The sequence below is a fragment of the Pogona vitticeps genome, chromosome 1, assembly GCF_051106095.1.
Source record: "Pogona vitticeps strain Pit_001003342236 chromosome 1, PviZW2.1, whole genome shotgun sequence".
In the NCBI taxonomy this organism is placed as follows: domain Eukaryota; kingdom Metazoa; phylum Chordata; class Lepidosauria; order Squamata; family Agamidae; genus Pogona; species Pogona vitticeps.
In genome coordinates this window covers 199,789,256-199,813,146 of record NC_135783.1, presented here as the reverse complement: position 1 = coordinate 199,813,146, position 23,891 = coordinate 199,789,256, and the positions used below count along the sequence as shown (strand labels likewise).

General features: G+C 41.9%; 1 protein-coding gene across 3 annotated transcripts in view; it reads left to right on the top strand.

Annotated features, from left to right (window-relative positions):
- The window catches only part of MTX2 (metaxin 2), a 69,146-nt gene that overhangs the window by 10,667 nt on the left and 34,588 nt on the right, over nucleotides 1–23,891 (top strand). For all 3 annotated transcript variants that reach the window (XM_020806258.3, XM_020806255.3, XM_072980525.2), the window contains exons 2-3: nucleotides 18,305–18,352; nucleotides 19,405–19,451. In XM_020806258.3, the coding sequence (XP_020661917.1) occupies nucleotides 18,305–18,352; nucleotides 19,405–19,451 (95 nt within the window). The remainder of the gene's footprint in view (nucleotides 1–18,304; nucleotides 18,353–19,404; nucleotides 19,452–23,891) is intronic.

Here is a 23,891-nt window from a genome sequence, read left to right as displayed (position 1 = left end):
GATTTTGATCTTCTTGATACTCAACTGCGGTCCTGCTTTCTTCTTTCACTGACTAAAATTTGTTTCAAATCACTGCTGCTTTCTGCCAGTAAAATGCTGTCATCTACATAGCTTAAATTACTGATGTTTCTTCCACCAATTTTCATTCCTCCTTCGTCTGAATCTAGTTTGGCTTCCCATATGATACACTATATCACAGAAGTAAATACACCCACTCACATTTCATACATATTTTAGTACAGTGGTGCCTCGCATAGCGATGTTAATCCGTGCAGCAGCAATCGTTGCTAAGCGATTTCGTCGCTATGCGATTTTAAAAAGCCCATAGAAACGCATTAAAACCTGTTTAATGCGTTCCTATGGGCAAAAAACTGACCTTAAAGCGAAAATCCTCCATACGGCGGCCATTGTCACTGACTCTAAAGCGAGGAATCCGCGCAAAAACACAGCGGGCGGCCATTTTTTTTTACCCGGCAGCCATTTTGCAACCGCCGATCATCTGTTAAAAAATCATCGCTTTGTGATGATCGGCAAGTGAAACAGGGAACCGATCATCGCAAAGTGAAAAAACTGCATAGGAAACATCGCAATGCCATCACTTTTGCAATTGCAAAAAGTTCGTCGCTATGCGGTTTCTTCGCTAAACGGAGCGCCCGTTAAGCGAGGCACCACTATATATCATTTCATGTGACAACACTGAAGAAATGACACTTGGCTACAATGTAAAGCAGTGAATATACAGCTTGTGTAACAGTGTAAATGTGCTGTCCCCCTCAAAATAACGCAGTTGAGGGAACCATGAATGCCAACATGTTCTGTGACATACTGAAGCACAGCATGATCCCCTCCCTTTTGAGACTGGGCCACAGGCCAGTATTCCAACATGATAATGACCCCAAACGCACCTCCAAAACAACGACTGCCTTGCTAAAGAAGCTGAGGGTAAAGGGGATGGACTGGCCAAGCATGTCTCCAGATCTAAACCCTATTGAGCATCTGTGGGGCATCCTGAAACGGAAGGTGGAGGTGCGCAAGATCTCTAACATCCACCAGCTCTGTGATGTCGTCATAGAGGAGTGGAAGAGGACTCCAGTGGCAACCTGTGAAGCTCTGGTGAACTCTGTACCCAAGAGGATTAAGGCGGTGCTGGAAAATAATGGTGGCCACACAAAATATCAACACTTGTTCCCAATTTGGACATTGTCACTTAGGGGTTGTACTCGCTTTTGTTACCACCGGTTTAGACATTAATGGCTGTGTGTTGTGTTATTTTGAGAGGACAGCACATTTACACTCTTACACAAGCTATATACTCACTGCTTTACATTGTAGCCAAGTGTCATTTCTTCAGTGCTGTCACATGAAAAGTTATACTAAAATATTTATGAAACATGAGGGGGTGTACTCACCTCTGTGATATACTGTATGTCCTGCATGGAGATTGAACAAATAAGGGAATAAAATGCATCCTCATCTAACACCTTTGCCTATTGGAAACCATTTTCTCTCTTTCCATATTCTGACCTAAGTGTTACTTTTATTAGCAGTCTGAAATGTTTTGAGCATTTCAAATTGGGAATCTGGACAGGAACCTTTTTTTTTTAATCCAAGAAATCCAGAAACAAGAAAAACCCTGAAGGAAATCATCTGTTGGGAACAGAAGATTTAACAGCCCTATTACATGGGAGCATTTTCCACCTCAATAATTTATTATTTAAAATTGATTCAAAATATTTCTATCCCACCTTTCTCCTCAAAAGGATCCAAAGTGGCTACAACACAATACAGTGGTGCCTCGCATAGCGATGTTAATCCATGCAGCAACAATCGCTGCTAAGCGATTTCGTCGCTATGCGATTTAAAAAAGCCCATAGAAACGCATTAAAACCTGTTTAATGCGTTCCTATGGGCAAAAAACTGACCTTAAAGCGAAGATCCACCATACGGCGGCCATTGTCACTGACTCTAAAGCGAGGAATCCGCGCAAAAACACAGCGGGCGGCCATTTTTTTTTACCCGGCAGCCATTTTGGAACCGCCGATCAGCTGTTAAAAATCATCGCTTTGCGATGATCAGTAAGCGAAACAGGGAACCGATCATCGCAAAGCGAAAAAACCCCATTTAAAACATCGCAATGCGATTGCAAAATCTTTGTCGCTATGCGGTTTTGTCGCTAAACGTAGTGCCTATTAAGCGAGGCACCACTGTAGTCTTCATTGATAGAAGTTTCCCTGCAAGGATCTTCTGCAGGCAGGTGGAGTGTGTTGTTTTCAATGCTGCAGTCATGTTCATGAGCATATTTCTCATATGTGATCCTTCTTATATGCTGTCCTATTGTGAAAGTAAAGGTGTTCTCCTGATACAGATGCTTGCTCAGGTGCAGGTCCTTATGGGGCTTGGGATCATATACTAATTGAGCTACAGGCCTTTTGATGCTCTGGCTGTGATTTGGTATATAACCTTCAGAATAGTATTTGATGTACTGTATATGAGGCTTAGTCCTGAATAAGTATCGTAGATGTCTTTTTTACTGGAGTAAAAGTGGGAAAGAGTTCTGGATAGTAAGCTAATATAGGTGGTAGAGAGAAATCTCAGATTGAAGAGAGGGGAATACAGTACAGTGGTTCTAAACTGAAATGTTCCTGTGCGTGCAGATGTTGTTGTTTTGCTTCCATTGTATGAGAAATAGGAAATTCTCTTGTGTGAGTGACAAAAGCAGCTTTTGGTTAACAAGGGACCTCCAGCATGTGGACACACAGCTTTGGATTCAATCTGAATTTTAATTAGAATTTGCCATTAAATTTGTAGCTGATTTACTGAGTAATCCTGGGCAGGTTTACTCAGAAATAAGACAGACTGACCTCAGTGTGACTCAATCTTTGGTAAGTGTGCCTACGATTGCAGCCTTTAATTAATGTAAAGGAAGATGATGGATGTGGTCACATGCTTTTGAACTGTGAAATGACATGTTTTTCATTTTTAAAAAAGCATGTGGGTTTTTGGTCATGTTTTTCGAAGAGCCATTGAATCTCCAGCTCAATGAATTTGTTTTCTTGACCCTTTCTGTGGCGTAGTGTAAGGTCAATTTTCTGAGAGAGCTCTGAGTAGATTTTGAAATTGATCGTGCTTTCATATAGGTATTTATGTTGCATGATGATGAGGCAGTTAATTCATAAAGGGATGTATTTATGCATCCTTTATTGATCACTCTTAATGGAAGAGAGATCTTTTAGTTATAGTTTCAAACTAACTGCAGTCTCTCTGAAGTAACACAAGCTCATGCATAGTAATTTCAGCATTTAGTGTAGTTAAGATGTTTTCATGAGTCTCTGAACTATTAGAAGTATTGTTCAAAATTAACTTTTAAAAGATGGCAGCTTAGTGGTAAACTGCCTGTATATCTGCAGTATGTAGGTCGGATGCTTTAAGAGTTTTCTCTGGTGCTGAAGGATTGAACTTGAATTGACTTTCACATTGTTGCAACTCTATACTCACAAAACGTGGCTGAAAAGGTAACAGCTGGAAATGAAACTTGAGGAAGTCCTGATTTTTAGGAATTTCCAAACAAGTAAATATATTGGTTTGTGAAATTAAAGAAGTGGGGAGGGAGAGAGAAGTGAAATACTGTGTCACTTTAAAGACTAACAGAATTATTTCAGTTTGAGTTTTTATAAATCAAAATTATCTTCAGACTTTGTGTAAAAGGGAATTTTGATCCCTGAAAGCTTACATAGAAATAAATCTATAAGCCTTTAAGTTGCTTTCTCTCCTGCTCTTCCCCCCATTTAATTTTGCAAACATGCTGATACTTAGAAGTGTATGCTTGAGAAATGAATGGGTACTTGTTCACAGAAGTACACAGATGTGGGTCCACTAAATATTTTAAAGAAGGAATACATCCTTGAGATGTTAATCTGGTTGGTGCCTTTTTGAATTTGCACTCTGTTGTGGTTGGTTGGTTGATTTACTTTAAAGTTACTAACAGGCAGTTTTTGTTTCATGTACTAAGGCACCTAGGTACGGAGTGGCTCTTCTGCCTTATTTGAACAAGAGATGTACATAATACAAGGATTCCTGAATGCTCTAGGGGAGTTTCCAGCTGATATGGTCGGCGCTCCTGTCGAAGCCCAGGTCGCCTTGTGGTACAAGGAGATGGCCCGGGCGGTTGACACGATCGCACCTAGGCGCCCTCTCCCTGCCCGCAGAGCCTATAAGGCTCCATGGTACACAGAGGAGCTTTTGGCCATGAAACGGTTGGGGAGACGGCTTGAGCGCAGATGGAGGAAATATCGCTGCGATTATGACCAAACACAGCTTAGAGCCCATTATCGGGCCTACTCTGTGGCAATACGGCTGGCGAAACGCCAGTATTTCTCCAGCCGTATCGCTTCCTCGGTGTGTCGTCCAGCAGAGCTATTTCGAGTGGTCCGGGACCTTCTTCAACCTAATGGTTCGGTGGAGGTCCTGGACTCCTCAATGGCTCGCTGTAACGAATTTGTTACGCACTTTGAGGGAAAAATTGCTCAGATTCGCAAAGATTTGGACTCCACTGTTGATGCAGAGCCCATGGTTGTATCCAGTGCTCCGGACTTATGTCATAATTTATTGGATGAGTTTCAGTTGTTGCGACCTGAGGATGTGGACAGGGTGCTTGGATCGGTTCGTGCCACCACTACACAACTCGACCCTTGCCCATCATGGCTAATAAAGAAATCTGCCAGGGGAGTTTGCACCTGGATCCTGGAGGTCATCAACTCCTCGTTAAGAGAGGGAGTGGTTCCTGCCCCATTAAAGGAGGCAGTGATTCGCCCGCTCCTAAAAAAACCTAATCTGGATCCAGGTCTAGTGAACAACTATCGTCCAATAGCAAACCTCCCTTTTCTGGGCAAGGTGTTGGAACGTGTGGTGGCTGAGCAGCTCCAGGCTCTCCTGGATGAAACGGATTATCTAGATCCATTTCAATCGGGTTTCAGGCCGGGTTATGGGACGGAAACTGCCTTGGTCGCCCTGTATGACGACCTTTGCCGGGAGAAAGACAGGGGTAATGCATCCCTGTTGATTCTCCTGGACCTCTCAGCGGCTTTCGACACCATCGACCATGGTGTCCTTCTGGACAGACTGGCTGGGATGGGAATTGGAGGCACTGTTTTACAGTGGTTCCGTTCCTACCTGGCTGATCGAGTCCAGAAGGTGGTGCTGGGGGACAGTAGCTCTGACCCATGGCGGTTGCGTCATGGGGTTCCTCAGGGCTCTATACTGTCCCCCATGCTGTTCAACATCTACATGAAACCGCTGGGGGAGGTCGTTAGGAGGTTTGGGCTGAGGAGTCAGCAATATGCTGACGACACCCAGCTCTACCTCTCATTTTCTACCAATCCAGGTGTGGCAGTCACCGTTCTGAACTCGTGCCTGGACTCGATAATGGTCTGGATGAGGGTCAATAAACTGAGGCTCAATCCAGACAAGTCTGAAGTGCTGCTGGTAGGTGCCCCGCCAGATAGGTTAAAGGGCCATCTCCCTACCTTAGACGGGATCACACTCCCCCTAAAGGATAGGGTCCGCAGCTTGGGGGTGCTCCTTGACCCCAGTCTGACCTTGGAAGCCCAGGTGGACTCGGTGTCCAGGGGTGCCTTCTTACAGCTGCGGAGAATATATCAACTTCGCCCTTACCTGGATGAGCGGAGCCTGGCAGCAGTCACTCATGCACTGGTAACAACCAGACTGGATTACTGCAATGCGCTATACGTGGGGCAGCCTTTGAAGACGGTCCGACGACTGCAACTGGCACAGAACCGGGCTGCGCGGCTGGTAAGTGGTGCCGCCGCACGGACTCATATCACGCCGGTTCTGAAAAATTTACACTGGCTGCCGGTTGCTGCTCGGGCCCAATTCAAAGTGCTTACTTTGACATATAAAGCCCTAAACGGCTTAGGACCTGGTTACCTAAAGGACCGCCTTCTTCCATATGTGCCTGCCCGTCCTCTAAGATCAGGCCAGGAGGCCCTTCTGAAGGTGCCATCCCTGAAAGAGGTGAAGGGGATGGCATGTCGGAATAGGGCCTTCTCGGTTGTTGCCCCCCAACTTTGGAACACCCTTCCTAGAGAGATCCGCCTGGCTCCGACACTCTTGGCCTTTCGGCGCCAGGCAAAGACCTTTCTGTTCACCCAGCATTTTAATTAATTACTTTTAATGTTTTAATTGTTTTAAGAAATATTTTAATATATGGTATTTTATACTGTTTCTTAAAATGTTTTTAATGTTTTTAGGTTTTAATGTTGTACGCCGCCCAGAAGCCACTGGCAATGGTGCGGCTAAAAATATTGTAAATAAATAAATAAATAAATAAATAATGGAACTAAACCCAAGGCTTCAATGTGTTATAAATGTGTTACTTAATGATACTGTAATTGTATTAAGAGAGCAGATGATACTTTTAAAAGGGATCGTGCCCTATCCCATAATAAGGATGGTGGCACAGGATAAGGTAACTGCTGATTACTTTTACGTCTAAGAGAGTACCATATTTTTCCGTATATAAAATGACACGTTTTCCTTAAATAATTTGAAAAAAAATTGAGGGTCGTTTTATAAATGGAAGGCATCTCTTTACCACTGCCTTTTGCGAAGGCAAGGAGCATAGCAAAAAGGAAGGGGAGGCGTTCCTCCCTTCCTTTTTGCTAAGTTTGGTGCCTTCTCAAAGAAAAGGAAAAGCGGCTGTCACTTTGACAGCTGCTTTCCTTGCCTTTTGCCAAGGCATGGGGCTTTGCAAAAAGGGAGCCCTTTGATCCCTGCTTTTTCTAATTGGGGGTTAGAAAGGGGGGGTCGTCTTATACGTTGGATCATCTTATAAACGGAAAAATATGGTAATCCTGAAACATGCCAGAAATAAGATCTAGAAAGCGATGATAAGTGGTTAGCCATGACCTTTTGGGACCAAATAGAGAAACAGAGCAGAGATGGGGAATGTGTGGCCCACCACATGTTGCAGGACTACAACTCCCATTGTGTGTGTGTTCCATGCTGTCAAGTTGAAACTGATTTATAATGACCTTGACAGGGCTTTCAAGGTAACTAGGGTATTTAAGGAGTGGTTTTACCAGTTCCATTCTCCTGCCTATTGTGTTCTGTAACCAAGTGGGGAATCAAAGCCTGTTCTCCTGACTCCTAGTCTGTCACTTTATCTACTTCCCCAGTGGTCCCCAACCTTTTTTGGTCCACAGACTGGCTGGGGCAAGTCAGGGCACCCCCCATGCTCGTACGCATGCGTGAACAAAAGAGCCAGTAATGATGATGATGGTAGTTAGCCGCCTAGAGTGGTCCTGATCTGACCAGATAGGCGGGATATAAATAAAATAAATAATAAAAAAATAACAAGCGCACACAGTCTCACAAGCGTCCATTCCCCTATGCAAGTGCAGTGCCGTCATTTGCGCATGCACTGTCTTGCTCATGTGCATGCATAAATGGCGGTGCAGCACTTGTCTGGGTGCGTGAGCACAAATGACGGCACTCCCACGGGTGTGCTGGAGCACGCACACAGGCACAAACATGCTGTGCAGGGGTGAGTGCATGCGGAGGGTGGGGTGGGAGGTCTGTCTCAGTGGCCCAGTCTTGCTCTGGCCACAGACCAGCATCGGGCCGTGGACCGGGGGTTGGGGACCTCTGTACTACCCCACACTGAATACACCAACTCCCATTAGTCCCAGCCAAAAGAGCCAGTAATGATGATGATGGGAGTTATAGTCCAACAGAGTTTAGATGACACATTCTCTGGCGCTGTGCTAGAGCAGGGTCTTGATTTTCCCCTTGTTGAATTGACAGAAGTTCACTGTCAATGTATCTAACACCATGAGCCCAACCAAGTGTGTCTGCTCAGGAGTCAGAAGTGTTCAAGGCAGTGGGCCTTATTCTCTAATAACATACTTTGAATTGCTATATCAGTCTGCAGAAAGCAGAGCTGGGTGAATACAATTTCATTTCACCTTTTGGTCTTTGAAGACCTATACACAATAGAATGACTGAGGTTGGTTTGGTAGTGGTCCATATGGACCCTGTCTTCCTTCTTTTTCCTTTTCCAAGCTGTATTTGGCAACCCATGTTGGCACTCTTAATTATGCATCCAAAACTGTGCTGCAAATGATGGTTAGAATCCTGGTAGTTACACCTGGAGGAGTGCCAGAAATGTTGTAACTTGCAGAGGCAAATTGCCTCAAATTAACAAATCACCAAAAAAATCTGTTGTGCACTAAGTCACATGACTTGGCATGCAACAGATAATGTCTACAGTAATTTCTTAAGTTTCATATGTGCAGTTTTCCTGCAGTGCTGGCATAAAATGGGAAGAGCATGTGAGACAATTTGAATGGGAAGGAAATGTGAGACAGGCATCAGATACGGAGTTCTTGAAGGCCATGTTAGGAAAGACTTGGTCAAATTGTTATTGTTAGTTTGCTTTCTGTTAATTATGAATTACTTTGGGATTTAGACTGGTGGGGGAGGGAGCTGCCATATCTTTTTAGAGAAGCTACAGGTAAATAGGGTCAACGTGGCTTGGAAATAATGTAAGAGTTAGAAGACTCATATTTCTTCCCTTCTTTTTAGCTGAAGAGAAGTAGCAGACAAGGTGTGTATGTCAGGAACACACGAGTGTCCGGGGGGGGGGGGAGGGGACAGATCGAAAGAAAGCCTGGGGCTGATGTAAGTGCTGTGGTAGTTTCTCTCTCTAGAGGCGAGATGTTGGGTACTAGATTTGCTACTTAAGACCATGCTTTCTATTCTGCCTCCATTCACATTTTCCATATTTGTTATTTTTAAAGTCCCAATCCTGCAAATCCCCAAAGTCTCTCTTAAAGAGATAAAATTTCTGGAAATTTTAAAGCCATATAAAACAGCTTTGGGGAAAAAAAACTGTTTCTTCCCCAATTTTTGTCTTTTTTTCCCCATTACCGGAACATTTCCGGAAATTTTTACATCTCTAGCTGGGACTGCATCTTGCTTAGAAATGAGAAGTCCTGGGGGGAAAAAAAAACAAAATGGGGAAAAACAGTTTCCCCCTGTTTTTTTCTAAAGCTGTTTTATACAGCTTAAAATTTTCCAGAAATTTTACATCTCTAGTCTCTCCAAAATCTGTGTTACAGTGGAACCATCGTTAGGCCAAATGGAAGAGAGCCCAAAATCAAGGTTCATGCTATCGCTGGAACTTCTCATTGCTTGGGAAATGATGGGGAAGAAAGTGCTAGAAGAGCTCACTGATGCTTTCCTCTTCCAGCTGGGACCAGCTTTTGGCTGAAGTTATCATATACATGCTCAAGGTTCACTCCCTCCCCCCGCCCATTAGAGTGGCTTAGACAGACAGGCAAATAACAGCTAAAGACCAAAAGATTCCAATGGCCGAAGGATAAACTTGGTTTGACTTCATTATTAGACAAATGATAAGTTTGTGTGGAGTTATTATAGCATTAATCAACTTGATGGATTGGAAATATGACAGAACTGAAGCAGCATGTAATATTAGTGCCTATTATTCTACAAATTATGTGTTCACCTATTGCTCACAAGGCAAGAGTCATGCTGTACATTAAAAATGTTGTGTGCTTATTCTCCTCTCCCCCGTTAAGATGCCTCCCAATCTTCGTATTCTTTTTCTTCTTAATCTTACTAATAAAGAGTTGTACTCATGAGTCTTTCTAAAATTATCCTCATGAAATGATTATGTTTATTCCATCTGTTTAGATCTGTGTTCCCCATTTATCCCAAAAGGTACCCAGCAATGCAATCCACATCCAGTAAGCAGAACAAAACAAAGCACAATTGAATTCATAGTGCCTTTGCCAAAATTAATTCTTATTCTTGGAAGTCAGCCTCCCCAAAATTGTTATGAAAATTATTTTAAAGCTTGAATATGTTCTGTCTTATTTGTTAGCTTTACCGTAGGGTAGCTAAACCACGCTCAGCAAACACATAAATGTGTGTGTCTGTTTTCCCTGTTTTCATTGTTTACTTATTTTTTTATCACTTTAACTCTTTTGAGCATCATTCGGTAGAAACAGTCAGTCTTCAGAGAACATGCTAAACAATCTATCTTCAGTGATGCCATGGTGAATAGCAAAAAGCTGCTGGAAAGTCCAGGAGAATTAACTAGGGGAACTCATGCTTTCATCTGTCACCTTGGGGAGATTAACTGTTAGGGTGACCAAGGCCCTTTTGGTACTCGGGTCTGAATCCAGATTGAAATGGGCCAAGATCCACTTCCACTAAGTGTTCCTGGAGCTTCCCAGTCATGTACGTCCTAAGAAACATGCTGAAGAAGGAGATTTGCCTTCTAAGGTATTTACCACAAGTCTGTGGTTGTGGTGAATACCTTAGAAGGTCTATTTCCAGACCTGCACTGTGCTTATTAAATGCTTACATGTAACCCCCGATTGCTTTGTAATTTAGATTTTTGTTTAGTAAACTGGATATGGAGTTGTAGCCTTAGGCCAGAAGCCTGTTGAAAACTGTGCATGCAGCAGTAATTGTGCACCCTCAGGTATGATGTCTGTTGCTCCACTGATCATTCGCTTGTTACAAAATAAGTTGGGCAACAGACTGTATCAAAGGGTGCACATTGACTATGCACATGGTATTCCCCCCCCCCCCCGGATTCTGGCCTTAATATTTATGTGTTATTTGTCTGTCATCCCTCTGTTTCTCTTTGTGTCTCCTCTCTGTGTGTGGTGTAAGTAGAAACATTTTAAGTCATGATGGCAGATTGCAGCAAATCAACAAAGTGCTCACAGTTGCCCCCTTTTTAATAAGCTGCAGTTTGCTGACATGACTTAGGTAAATTCACTTACTCCGCAGTAAAATCCGAATAGGGTTATGACCACTGTTTGTATAATAAAGCTGATGTCATGAAATAAAGCCTTTATATGTCTATGGATAGTTTTACCTAGTAATATTTTATTTTGATACTAAACCAAGGACGACACCAATGCAGATATGTACATGTCTGGTCAAAAACAGATTCAACTGAGTTCAATGGGGCTTGCTCTCAAGTTTAGGATTCTAGGGACAGGATCCTGTTGGGTTCTTGCACTGAGAGCTTTTCTGCAGATCTCAGAGGAGACAGTTTCTTCTTTCTTCATCTGTTTTCCTTATTTCCTTCCCCCTCCAACCATCAGAACCCTTCATTGGAACATACTGTATATTGAAGGTGTGCAGGCACTAAATGTGTATATGTCTGGGGGGAGGGAGGAGGAAACTGCTACCTCTGAGATTTTCTGATTATGTGTAGTGTGTTATCCTCTAATTTTCACATATACACTGCACACATTCACTGGCTGTCATTAACAAGGTCATCTTTGCTATCTATGGGTTGTTTGTACAAAGGTAATTTCTGCAGGATATTGTTTGTTGTTTTTACAGTAGATGCCCAAGATATGTGTATTGGGTGGGAGGTAACTATTTTTTCCAGAAAGTAAACATTACACCTTAAAAGTGAAAAACCTCCATTTGTCCTACAACATATATATTGCTGACAGTGTATAATTACTGCACTTGCCCACCCTTGTAATGATTAAGTAAGAACTATACATCTGTATCATAAATATATATATATATATATATTCTAGAAAGGCCCCTTATTCCAGAATGCTTGCTAAACGTACACTAAACGTTGAGTTAGCTATACCTTACAAAAGATACTTCTGAATCTCTGTACAAATGTACTTGTAGTATCTGTTATATTTGTGTTGACTTTCTTCCCCTTCAAAAAACTAAGAATACATTCCCATCTTCAGAATTTATTTCTCTAGGGTGCAAGCTTTAGTGTTACAGCAATAAATGCTGTAATGAAAAAAAAATTTGGTTATGACACATGGATATGATTAGTTTTCCCATACACAGAGATACTAGTGTGCGTGAAGGTGTTTAATATTAAAGGCAGTGACCTTTGCGAGCTTGTATATACAATATTACATGCTTTACACTTTCATCCGACTTTTCTGTGAGGGCAAGTTTAGTATATATACAAAAGAGGGGAAAGGTGGGTATAATCAGAGTTTGAAACGTTTCTGTAATAGTTCTGATTTTGAGATTGTACAGAGGTTGATCCTGTCGCTCAGCTTTACACCATGTGATGCTGTTGGTGTCATCAGCCCAAATTAAAAGTTTCTGATTACCTCCCCCTCCCTGGTTGAATGTTTTTAGGCTCTCTGCATTCCCTTTTATTGTGGGGAAGCCATTGGGGACCAGAGGACAGGGAAGGAGGCATCTCTAATTTCTCAAACTCACTGCAGCACAACAGCATTTCAGTCAATGACTTATGTTTTCACATCTTTACAACCATTATTGTAGTAAAAGCATTAGTTGTGGTGATTATGCTGGACAAACTATTTCAAAGTTTTATCAGCTACAGTAATATTGTTACTGGCAGCCTGCGTCTAGTGTAAGCTGGGTAGTACTTTAATTTTATTGGCTACCAGCTAATTTGTGCACAAACTAGTTCCATGTGCAATCGTAGCTTTAAGGCAATTAGGCCTCTCAGTCACAATATGCAGGCTTACTAATGGCCAGTCGTATGAGATTATCAGACGACTCAGCATTGCTTGTTGATTGCTCAGAGTGGTGTATTCATACAGCGCATTATGAATCGGGGAGATATTAATCTCCATCAGAAAAGTCCTTCCTCTTTCCCCCCCATGTTCAGTGGCTGTATATAGCAGGGGTGGACAACTTGTGGCCCTCCAGAGGTGACTGGGCTTCAGCTCCCAGCATTTCACACCGTGACCAAGTCTGACCGACAGTGCTGTCCAGCAGCCCTTGATGAGTACTCTTTGCCCACTCCTGTCTATACCAAAGCTGCCCCTAGTAAGGCAACCTGTAATGCTGCCCCTTACAGGTGGTCTGTTGTTTTTTACTGTCCCCTTCCCTCCTCTTGTCACCAGAGATGCCCTGTGCCTCTCACCACCCTGCCCTTCCAACTTTGATTAGTTAAGCTGCTTATGCCAGATTGCACATGCGTCCCAGCTTGGTGAGTGCGCTCTGTGCTTGTTTAGATTGCGAGGGCAACTTGTGCCCAGAAAAGCCACCTTCTGCTTTGAAGTAGACCTCTTTCCGAAACCTCGGACATCTCCTTTCCACCAGAGTTGGCCTTACCAGTGAGATAGCTGCCTCAGGCAGTAGAGGCTAGTAATGGAGAACATTTTTGAGCCCTTGGAATATGCTTTTGCCATCCGATTTGCTCTGTGCTCCCTAAGATGGCCTGGCTGCCTTCAAGTGTAATGGATGGCAATCTCTCCCTGAAAGGGTTGCGGTCAGCATTCAGCAACTTCTCTGGCCAGCTTTTGTTTAGGAAAGGAAGGGGAAACTTTGCCTTTTCCTTCAGACAGGAGTCAGCCCTGCCTTCCCTTCCATTTCATTAGATTTTCTTTGATCCTTGTTTCGCTGCACTTCTCTCTCTTAGGGAATACTCGGAGAGTTGTTACTGATGTTACAGATGTCACTGGGATGCAGATGGATCACAAATGCATCATGACAATGTGCCTGCTCTAGAGATAGTAAAACACAAAACGCCTGCTTGTTTTTGGTGTTTTAAAAATGTTGGTCTCAGTGACCAACGCTGGGTTCCTTTGGAGGTCGGACAGGAGATTTATTTTCCTGTTTGCCCCTTAAATAGTTGTGGTGGTGATTATTGTTGTTGCTATCCAAGAGGGGGAAATACACGTTTGCTTCAGTCTCAAGGTGTCTTTCTGTGCTGCTGTATACATTCCTTTTTTTTATTTTTCATTTTTCATTTGCTTCTGTTTCTTTTCTTTGACATTGATGGGCATTTATCTGCCCTATTCCACATTTGTTTGTTTGTTTATAAGATTTTTTGGCTGCACCATTACCAATGGTCTCTGAGTGGTGTACAACAATATTAAAACTTTAAAACCACATTAAAAACCATTAAAATAATACCCAATTTTAAAACAGTCAATTTATCATTGATAAATCCTGTTGCTCATACAGCCAGCTAAAAGATGCTATTTAATTAAAATGTTGGCTAAACAGAAAGGTGTTCGAAAAGCCAAAAGTGTTGGAGCCAGGCGGATCTCTATAGGGAGGGCATTCCAAAGTTGGGGGAAAACAGCTGAGAAGGCCCTATTTCAACATGCCAATTCCTCTCACCTCTTTCAGGGATGGCACCTTCAGAAGGGCCTCCTGGCCTGATCTTAGAGTACGGGCAGGCTTGTGTGGAAGAAGGTGGTCCTTTAGGTCAGGGGTGCCCAACCCCCTGTCCGCGAACCAGTGCCAGTCTGTGGGCTTCCTGGAACTTGGCTGCAGAGATGGATCTCCGCCCCCCCACGCACAGTGGGTGTGTCATGCTTGCGGAGGGGCATGTCGTACTCATGGGTGGGCGTGTCATGCTCACGTGCATGCGCGTGGGCATGACACGCTCCTCCGCGAGCGTGACACGCCCACCCGCAAGCGCGGGGGTCCCCCATGCATGGAGCCTGCACCCCCCCAACCAGTCCCGCGGTCCAAAAAAGTTTGGGGACTGCTGCTTTAGGTAACCAGGTCCTAATCATATTGCTGGCTGGATAGCTGGGTGAGTAGGGTAGCCTCAAGCTGGGAGTTCAGTTTCCCACTGCAGGGAAACTGTCCTCAGGCAGTCTGCGCAGTGCCAGAACATCCCAAGAAGAAGGGAGCAGTAGGGCATGTTCTGAAAAGACTCTATACCTAGAAAACACTATACATCAAGATGGATGTGATAGCATGTTGTTTTTCTTGGTCTTGTTGTTCCTTTTGTTGTTATTGTGCTCTACACATTTGAGTGTGATTTTTGAAAGCTCAGTGTCCTTTTCATTGTGGTTTCAGTCTCTTCCTGAATGTCTTCATCAGTTTAATAACCCCTGTCAAATATACAGTGGGGTCTTGATTTGAGAAATTAATCCGTATTGTAAGGCGGTTCTCAAGTCAAAAAGTTCTCAGGTCAAATCTGCATTTCCCATAGGAATGCATTGAAAACCATTTGATCCGTATCTGCTCTTTTCCGTCCATAGAAACTAATGGGAAGCTGCTATTCTGCCTTCGACCACCAGAGGGGGATATTTTGTTTCTTTTTTTCTTAGGTCAAGAAAGGTTCAGGGAAGGCAGGGAAAATACAGTCCAGGCAGTCCCAGGCAGTCGGAAGACTCCCAATCCATTCTCTAAACGCTGGGAGGAGTGAGGAAGCAGACAGGCACCCTTTTCACTGGCCAACAGTTAACTGAAAGTTCACATTTTGCACTTTCCCTGCCTTCCACGTGGTTTTTTTTCAGTTCTTAACTCAAATCTAAGTATGTAAGTCAAGTCAATATTTTCCTATGAGAGTGGTTCTTAAGTCAAAATGTTCTTATCTCGAGCCGTTCTTAAGTCAAGACCCCACTGTATGTTCTTTCTGAAAATACTGCAGTGAGTTTTTCATTTTTTAATACTTACCTGCTTGATTGGTGCCCTGCATTCTCTGTTGGTTTTCCTCCAGCTTCCCCATGTCTGATGCCCTCCAGTGGCCATGCAGATTGGGGAGGACGGGAATTGTGATCCCCTACACTACAGTACACCTACTTTATCCTCTGAAAAAACACTGAGGTATCTGCTCTTAAAGAGTGCAGCTCATCTCATTCCTCCTTTTGGTAGGAGCACGTTTCTCCTCGTCTTTTCTTTTCCCACTGTCTTCCTTCCCTTTATTACAGTCAGTTCAAAATTGTGCTTCTTTCTTCTTAAAAACTTGTATAGCATTATTCTTGTTTTAATATTCTTTCTTATCACTGTATGTATTCTAGAACACTGCATCCTTGGGGTACCCAGTTCTTGATTAGGCAAAAGATTGGATCTTTGCCTGGAATCCACTTTGTCACAATGTAATCTAAAGTTATGTAGGTGGAACTCTGATAGGTGCTGTACCTGAGCAACTCAGATTGCACTGTTCCAGGATGCAGTTGATTCCTGGGTCCTGTAAAAACCAATTGTGCCGTGTGCTGGCAGAAGAAGATAGCATAGATAGCACTTCTGCCTTGGTGTTGTAGCTATTGTGGGCGTAACATCAGGAAGCAAGGCAACAGGAGTTCAGCCAATGCATCTTGTACCTCCATCAGCTTTGTTTGGCAGTACCTTGACGTTTGGAGGTTCTTTCCTCCTCATATTTGTTTAAATCAGTCCCATCACTCTCTAGGAGTCATGAAACCATCCCTCTTCCAAAATTGTCTTTTAATTCCTTGAAATTTCAACATAGGGCTAAATTACGTGCTGGATTAAATACACTTTTGCAGCTGTCCTAAAGCGTTTTTGTTTTGAAAATGCCTATTGTATCATTCAGTGCATGGGGGAATTTGATGCATATCAAGGCTTCAGTAGGTATAGAAGAGAATTTAAGTATTTTCCTCCCTTGCTGGCACCCTGAAGAAAATCTCTCTTCTCAGCTGGTATTTGCTTTGTGGAACAATCTCCCATTGGCACCAATGAGAAATAAAATAAAATGAATACATACATACAATATTCTCAAAGGGGGAAAATATACTATATGTATGTTATAGTATATAGTCTGTGTGTGTGTGTGTGCGCGCACACACACACACACACACACACACACACACATACATACATACATACATACATACATACATACATACATACATACATACATACATACATACATACATACATACATACATACAGTATTCTCCCAAGGAAAAAAACAGCAACTTTGGAAGAGATTTCTCTCTGGATACCAGCAAGGGAAGAAGGGGTTAATTTTACCCTCCAGATCCACTCTCCACATTTCCTGCTATTTCAGATGATGCACTTTGATTTTCAGAAGCCTGCAAGGTAGACCGGCTAGTGTGACCCTCAGTGATTCTCTTTGTCCACTGTCTTTTCATACCTCTCTTCTCTTTTCTTTGCTCTTGTGAATCTGTTTATTTTGTTTGCGAGCCTGTAAGCAGGATGATGCCCTTCGTAGCAAATGTTGAGTGGTTAAGAAATAGACATCACAATTATTGTTGTTATTACAGCACCAGATAAAATGCTTCCCAAATATCCAAATTTTTGTTTGACACAGTAACTCAGATAGAGGTCAGGAAGAATCAGCTTGGAAGTACAGTAGACTTTTACACTTTGGTAACTCTGTTATAAGTGAAAACAAACAGAATTATATTTGAGTACAAGATCTCAGAAGGCATTCCCAAGGAACAGTTGGAGTTACATACCCATTAACAGTGGACAAATGATTGTAATTGAGCAGTGAAGAAAACAAACACCTCTGTGACTGGGTGATATTTATGGACTGAAGGCTATGGTTGTGATGCATGAATGGAATATTATTGTGTATCTATCTAACAGTTTACACTTTGAAATAAATGAATGAATGAATGTAACTTTTGGTTGTTGTGGGTTTTTCAGGCTCTTTGGCCGTGTTCTGAAGGTTGTTCTTCCTAACATTTCGCCAGTCTCTGTGGCCGGCACCTTCAGAGAATGCAAAGATGCCGGCCACAGAGACTGGCGAAATGTTAGGAAGAACAACCTTCAGAACACGGCCAAAGAGCCTGAAAAACCCACAACAGCTATTAGATACCGTGAAAGCCTTCGCAAATGTAACTTTGTCTCTCTAGCTTGATAAACCTTTATGCCTATGGTTTATACCCAGTGGTGGCTTGCCTACCAGTAGAACTGACATTGCTGGTGGAATCCATTCTGCCTTTTCTGTAGCTGCACCTCCTCAGCTGGCGCAAGAGTGGATGTTTGGTTGTTTGAGGTGAGATTTAGCCTGGGGTGAATATCTGAAAAGAATTTCATTCAGTTGAAAAAGAAATGAAAATATAATTAAAGGTGTTTATAGTTGGTGCCTGCTTTTGTTCAGTTGAGCATGATCTTATGAGTGGAATCCTTTGTTCAGTGTGCTTAAAGACAGTATATGGCCTTGTCTGAGGGGGCCAGATTGAGAAATCTGAATCGAGATGTCTTTTTGTATTTGTAGAAAGGAAACTGGGATTGAGATGTCTGGTGCAATAACTTGGTAGGATTTCAGTACTGACATGCCTTACACAATGAGTATGCTGTGCTGGTAATATTGAAGCATAGCTATGAAGGCGGCATCTCCTGTTTCCTTGTCTGTTTAAACATTTTACAGCATGCAGACAGCCATGGATTATGTATGTGGCAGACTCTAAAATTTTGCGTATGGGTTGAGCATTCTGGAGGTTCAAATGTAAAGAGTTCTGCATTCAGACAATGACCAGTGCTCATTTGTGCTTCTTTATTTTCTGCATTAATCCATTTCCCCCCTGTTGTTTTGTTTCTATAGCTGCAGAACCTTGGCCTCAAAATGCTACACTTTATCAGCCGCTGAAAGGTGAGTATTTTATTTTTTGCAATGAACTGTGTGCTTTTCTTCATTAAATATACAGCAGCATAATTAACAGGAGCTAGGCAGAAGAGGGAAAGGGGGGGAGACCTTGTTAAAAAGAGAATCCTTTGTGGTGGTGTCTGGTCAGAGGGCTTTGTTTTGTCTTTTTGTGCATTAAACTTATATCTGCCAATATAAAGCAGCTATTCATGGCCTATAAGGTCCTTGGTTTATTATTGACTCATTATATTGGCTGCTGTAGGCAGTGTAAAATGATGTGGTTTGCAGGCCCAGTTGGCAGATTTACTGCACCAATAGCTGAGGCAGCAGATTTTTGAAGTCTTGTGGTAAAATGGGCTCTTGGTAAAAAGGGAACTGTTAAAATGTATAGGCTAGGATGGTTCAGGCTCCCTTTAGCAGCTCTTCATATATCATCAGATCACATTATAGCCCCCATTTGGGGCTCAGCAGCCTGCTACAGTTGTCAGAAGGCTGCAAAGTAATGAAGACTAATAGGTAGCAGCCCTAGTCTTCTAAGCATGGAATTTTTATTGCTGTGTACTTGTCATCTTTCTTTTATGTGACAGACCTAGACACAGTGTGCAATATTAACTGCAAGCTGGATTCTTTTATAGGCTCCTGAATGCTCTTACTTTTTTAGCAAGAGGAATTATGAAGTTGTTGGTTTTTACAAAAATTTCTATTAGGAAATGAATAATTGTCCTTCTATGGATTTATTCTTTTTTAAGAAAGAAAAGGCCTAAGGCACATGCTTTTCTTGGTTTTTTTTTTTTTTTTTTTTTTTGGTTACGGTTGGACACAGTACGATAAATTGTAGAGCTTATCTAGGAGAAGTATTTCCGAGACTTCGAGCTGTAAGCTTTTTAAAAACTGCATTAATGTAATGGGGCATGTGATTCGTATTAAAGTAGTTTGTCTCCTTATGTTTGTACACCATTTATTTTTGCAACCCAAATGAGGTGCAATTATCTGTAGAAGGGGAAAAAAGCTTCTATTTCAAATAATTATCCTGCACTTATTTTCTTTTTATTTTACAGAGGAACAAATTTTACTTTCTGATAATGCTGCCTGTCTTGCTGTTCAGGTAAAACACATCATTTTTCCTATTTAGAAGTATAGGATGTGGCCTTATACTAACTCAGATCTTTGAACCATGCTTGGCACTGACTAGCAGCATGTCTTAGAGTGTTAGAGAGGGTCTTTCCCAGCACTGTCTCATGTTGTCAAGGATCGATCAGGAGACCTTCTGCCTGCAAAACAGGTGCTATTCCACAGCTGAAGACTCCCTTCCCATGATTTAGTGCATCCTGTTTTTTAAAAACCATTCTGAACACTTAAGCGGTCTGAGTGGGGATCCAGCACTGTTTTTATCATTGCACAAGAGTGCATTGATGTTATTATGCGACAGAGCAAATCAATATTTTACAAGTCAATTCTAAAAATGAGGTCAGCCGAAACAAAAAAGTATAACTTTGAAACTGGACTTTGAATCAGCACCAGATTTGGCACAGATGAATCAGACAATCTGCTCTTGATCTGTGCTAAATGTGTGTGTGTGTGTGTGTGTAGGGAAAAGGGTTTTTGGGTTATGATTTTCTAAATGTAAAACTATTCCTCTTCATGCAGAAACAAGCCACACAAAATGTCCCCAGATTTAAAACAGATCAAATAAATTGAAACGACCACCCACTTTTTATTTGGAAGGAATACCGGTTCCAGGGCCTTTCAAACGAGTAAAACAGCGATTTAATTATGCACAGAGAATATACAGTCTACCCTCCACTTACAAAAGGCCCTAGTTACAAACATTTTGATTTACAAATTGCTCTGATAGAAAAATATTGACTTGGCTTGCAAACTTAAATTCGAGTTATGAACCAAAAAAAAAACCCACATGGGAGGCAGGGAAAGCATGAAATTTGAACTTTTAGTTAACCGTTGGCCAGTGAAGGGGGTGCCTATCTGCTTCCTCACTCCTCCCAGCATTTAGAGAGTGGATTGGGAGACAGTCTTCAGACTGCCTGGTACTGCCTGGTATTGCCTGTTACAGTGCTGTATGGACTGTATTTTTATTTTTTTGCTTTTTAAAAATTTTTGCTTTTTGGATTTTTAAAAGATGTTCCCTCCCTCCTTTGCTGCCCCCTTTCCCCCCAAAAGGTGCTTGTATTGGCTTGTCTTGATTGCAAAGGTGATTTTCAAGGTGATGTGTTGTCTGAAAGGTGCTTGGTTTTCCCAGAACGGATTAATTGGTTTTCAGTGCATTCCTATGGGAAACGCTGATTCGACTTATGAACTGTTTGACTTACAAACTTCCTTCCGGAACGGATTAAGTTTGTAAGTCGAGGGTTGACTGTATGGAACAGGTTTACCAGCCAGAGGATTTCAAAGTAGATAAATTGTTGCAGCTTCATGAGCCAGAAAGGAAGACGTTTGGAGGACAATGAAAGGTCACAGAAACAGCCAAAAGAGAAGTTCTCTTTGAAAAGTTTAAAAAAAAACCAGCCTTGTTTTAAAGTAATAGAGGGATAATCCTCCAGAAAGGGGAACATTTTGACATGTATCTCCAGGGAATTAGCATACAATCTTGTAAGGCACATTCGAAGTATGTTTGTGTTACAAAAGCACAAAGCAGTTGTGTTTGCCCTGAGTGCTTTCAGTAAACATTCTTGCAGAATTTCTCAAACCAGACTCCTGACAAGGCTTCAAAGATGAAATGCTCCAGGTCTGGAGCAATCTGATCTTTTGACCCTGTCAGTCATGGCCCAATTAGCTTACTCGCAGGAGGAGAACTTTTAAAATCCTTCCTGGCCAAACAGGCATTTGGGCTTACAAAGGGATTCTGTGTCTGATTGTAAAAATATTTTAAAAGATATTTTAAAGAGAATATAGAACAAATATTCAGAATTGTTTAAGTTGTGAAATTACTGTTTTTTGCTTTGTGGTTGGGGGATGGCCTTAATCAATATCCATAGAGCTTTGGTCCTTATATCCTGTCATAATTTCAGCTGTTTTACCTGTCTTGTCGTTATTCAGTTGTTTGGTAAATAAGAAAAAAATCTCCAAAGATATTATGTGCTAACAATTTATTTCTGATGTGTGGTGACTGTATGAGTTACTTACAAAATGCCCCGTCATTAACAGCTCTGCTCAGATCTTGCAAACCAACAGCAACTCACATTACATTGTTCTGTCTTCCATCTGCTCCCCCTTCCTGTCAGTATTGTCTTTTCCAGTAAGTTCTGCTCAAGTCCTGTACACTAACAGCTGTGGATTCCTTTATTGAGTCAACCAATCTCATGTTATGTTGTTCTTTCTTCCTTCTCCCCTCCCCTTTCCCAGCAATATTTTTTTCTGGTCAGTTCTGTATTTTTATTATATATGCATGGCAGGACAGCCTCATTTTACTGATTTTTGCTCTAGTTCAGGCTTGATTGAGTACCCACTTTTCTGCCTTTCTGGCTGCCTATGGTATCTATATGGCTCTCCTCCAACACTAATTTCAGATGAGTTGATTTTTGTCCCTGTCTTTCTTCACTGGCTTTCTTTCACATTGTATGGATGATTTTGATCTTGGTTTCCAGTGAAAATGTTTGCTAACTCTCACCTTAATCCCCCTTTCTTAAATTTCAAAAGGCAAGGGACATCTTATGGAAAACATGCACACAACATATTTGTAGAACTTTTGGTACAATATAGATTTTCTTCCTTAGGTTGCCTGCCACAAGGAAAGGGTTTGGAAATTGGTACATAGCTTTCTAGTCTGCCTTCTTTGGAGTGAGTATGGCAACATTAGTTTAAACGAGAGGTTAAAACGTATTTATGTTTCTCCACTGTATGTGCTGTACCTACTCCCATCTTTCCTTTGCCATTTTATTAAGTCCAAAACATCCCTTCACAATATCCTGGCACAGAGGGAGACTTACAGCCACATCCCAGCTGCTCTCACTTCTGTCCTCTCCCAGCAACCATAGGACGGGTCATGGGCTCATTTTCTGGCATCCTCTAGCACTGGGTAATTCTACATGAAGGGATTCTGTTGGAATTTGTGTGTAGCGTATGTATACTTAAACTCCCGTTTTAAAAAGGTGGGAAATTCATTTCTTGGTGTTGTCAACATTCAAGCTGCTCTTTACTGTGCAAAGCTTGGTATCCCTTTACTTGCTAGCAATACAGGCATCATAACGTGCAGCATTATTGAGCCATTTCCTGGCATTTTGAACTGTGAATACAGAAACACAATATCCCATGTTCATAAACCAGGGGATTTTTTTGAATTGTCCTCATAGGAGAATTTAAGTCAACAGAACGGGAAGGCTGGTGATACTGTCCCCTTGCATGCCCTCAGACTTACTCCAGAGAGCAGGGAAATTAGCTGGAACAGGGTTTCCAGTATTACAGAGCACTGTAGGATGGAACGAGAAAGAAAACCTCTGCAACAGTAAGAAATGCCCACTAGCATGAGTTTGGATTTAAGCCATGTAGTGGAACTGTCAATAAAAATGCATACAGTGGTGCCTCGCATTACGAGCGCTCCGTTTGATGAAGAAATCGCATCACAACGAAGATTTTGTGATCGCAAAAGCGATGGCAAAACGATGTTCCCTATGAGGGAATTTCGCTTTGCAATGATCGGTCCCCTGTTTCGCTAACCGATTATTGCAAAGTGATGATTTTCGGCCAGCTGATCGGCAGTTTCAAAATGACCGCCGGGTGAAAAACATGGCTGCCCGCTGTTTTCTGGCAGAGATTCCTTGCTGCACGGGCAGCGAAAATGGCCGCGCTATGGAGAATCTTTGCTGGATGGTGAGTTTTAAGCCCCTAGGAAAGCATTAATTGGGTTTTAATGTGTTTAAATGGGCTTTTTAAAATCGCATGACGACGTTTTCGTTCGACAGCGATTTTTTCAGAACGAATTAACACTGTCATGCGAGGCCCTACTGTACTGTTGTTTTCTACGTTCACGGCTCTTTGATGCTTTTAAAGTTGCAGGTAGCTTAGAGTAAGTGGCACAGTCGGAAGAAGTGTCAGGACTGTGCAGAAGCACCCTATGAAGATTCCCACATCCTTAGTCATCAGTATAATGAAAAAATTTTAAAGCAAGCATTTCTTTTTTCTTCAAGGGAAGATTTAGTTTATTTCAGTTCTGTTGTTCTACACATGTCACAGAGATGATAAATTAAGCATATTATATTAAAAAAACCTTTTTCTTCAATATTGTTTGGTCTGACAGCTGATAGTAACCATGACTATAGAAATTATTTCAACAGATATCTGATTTTAAACTTCAAGGAACAATTTTCTTTGATGTAAGGTCATGGTATCATTTAAAAAGAATGTGTAATAAGGAAAATACCAGTGAGTTCTTTAAAATAAAAAAGAGACTTATTTTCTCGGAGATACATTGTTCCATTCTATAAAGTTGACAATACCAATGTTTAAGCAGTACATCGTAAAACAGCAGTTCTGTAGTGATGAAGAAATTTTTGTACTTTAGGTAATGATAATTCACAATCTGGTATCATAT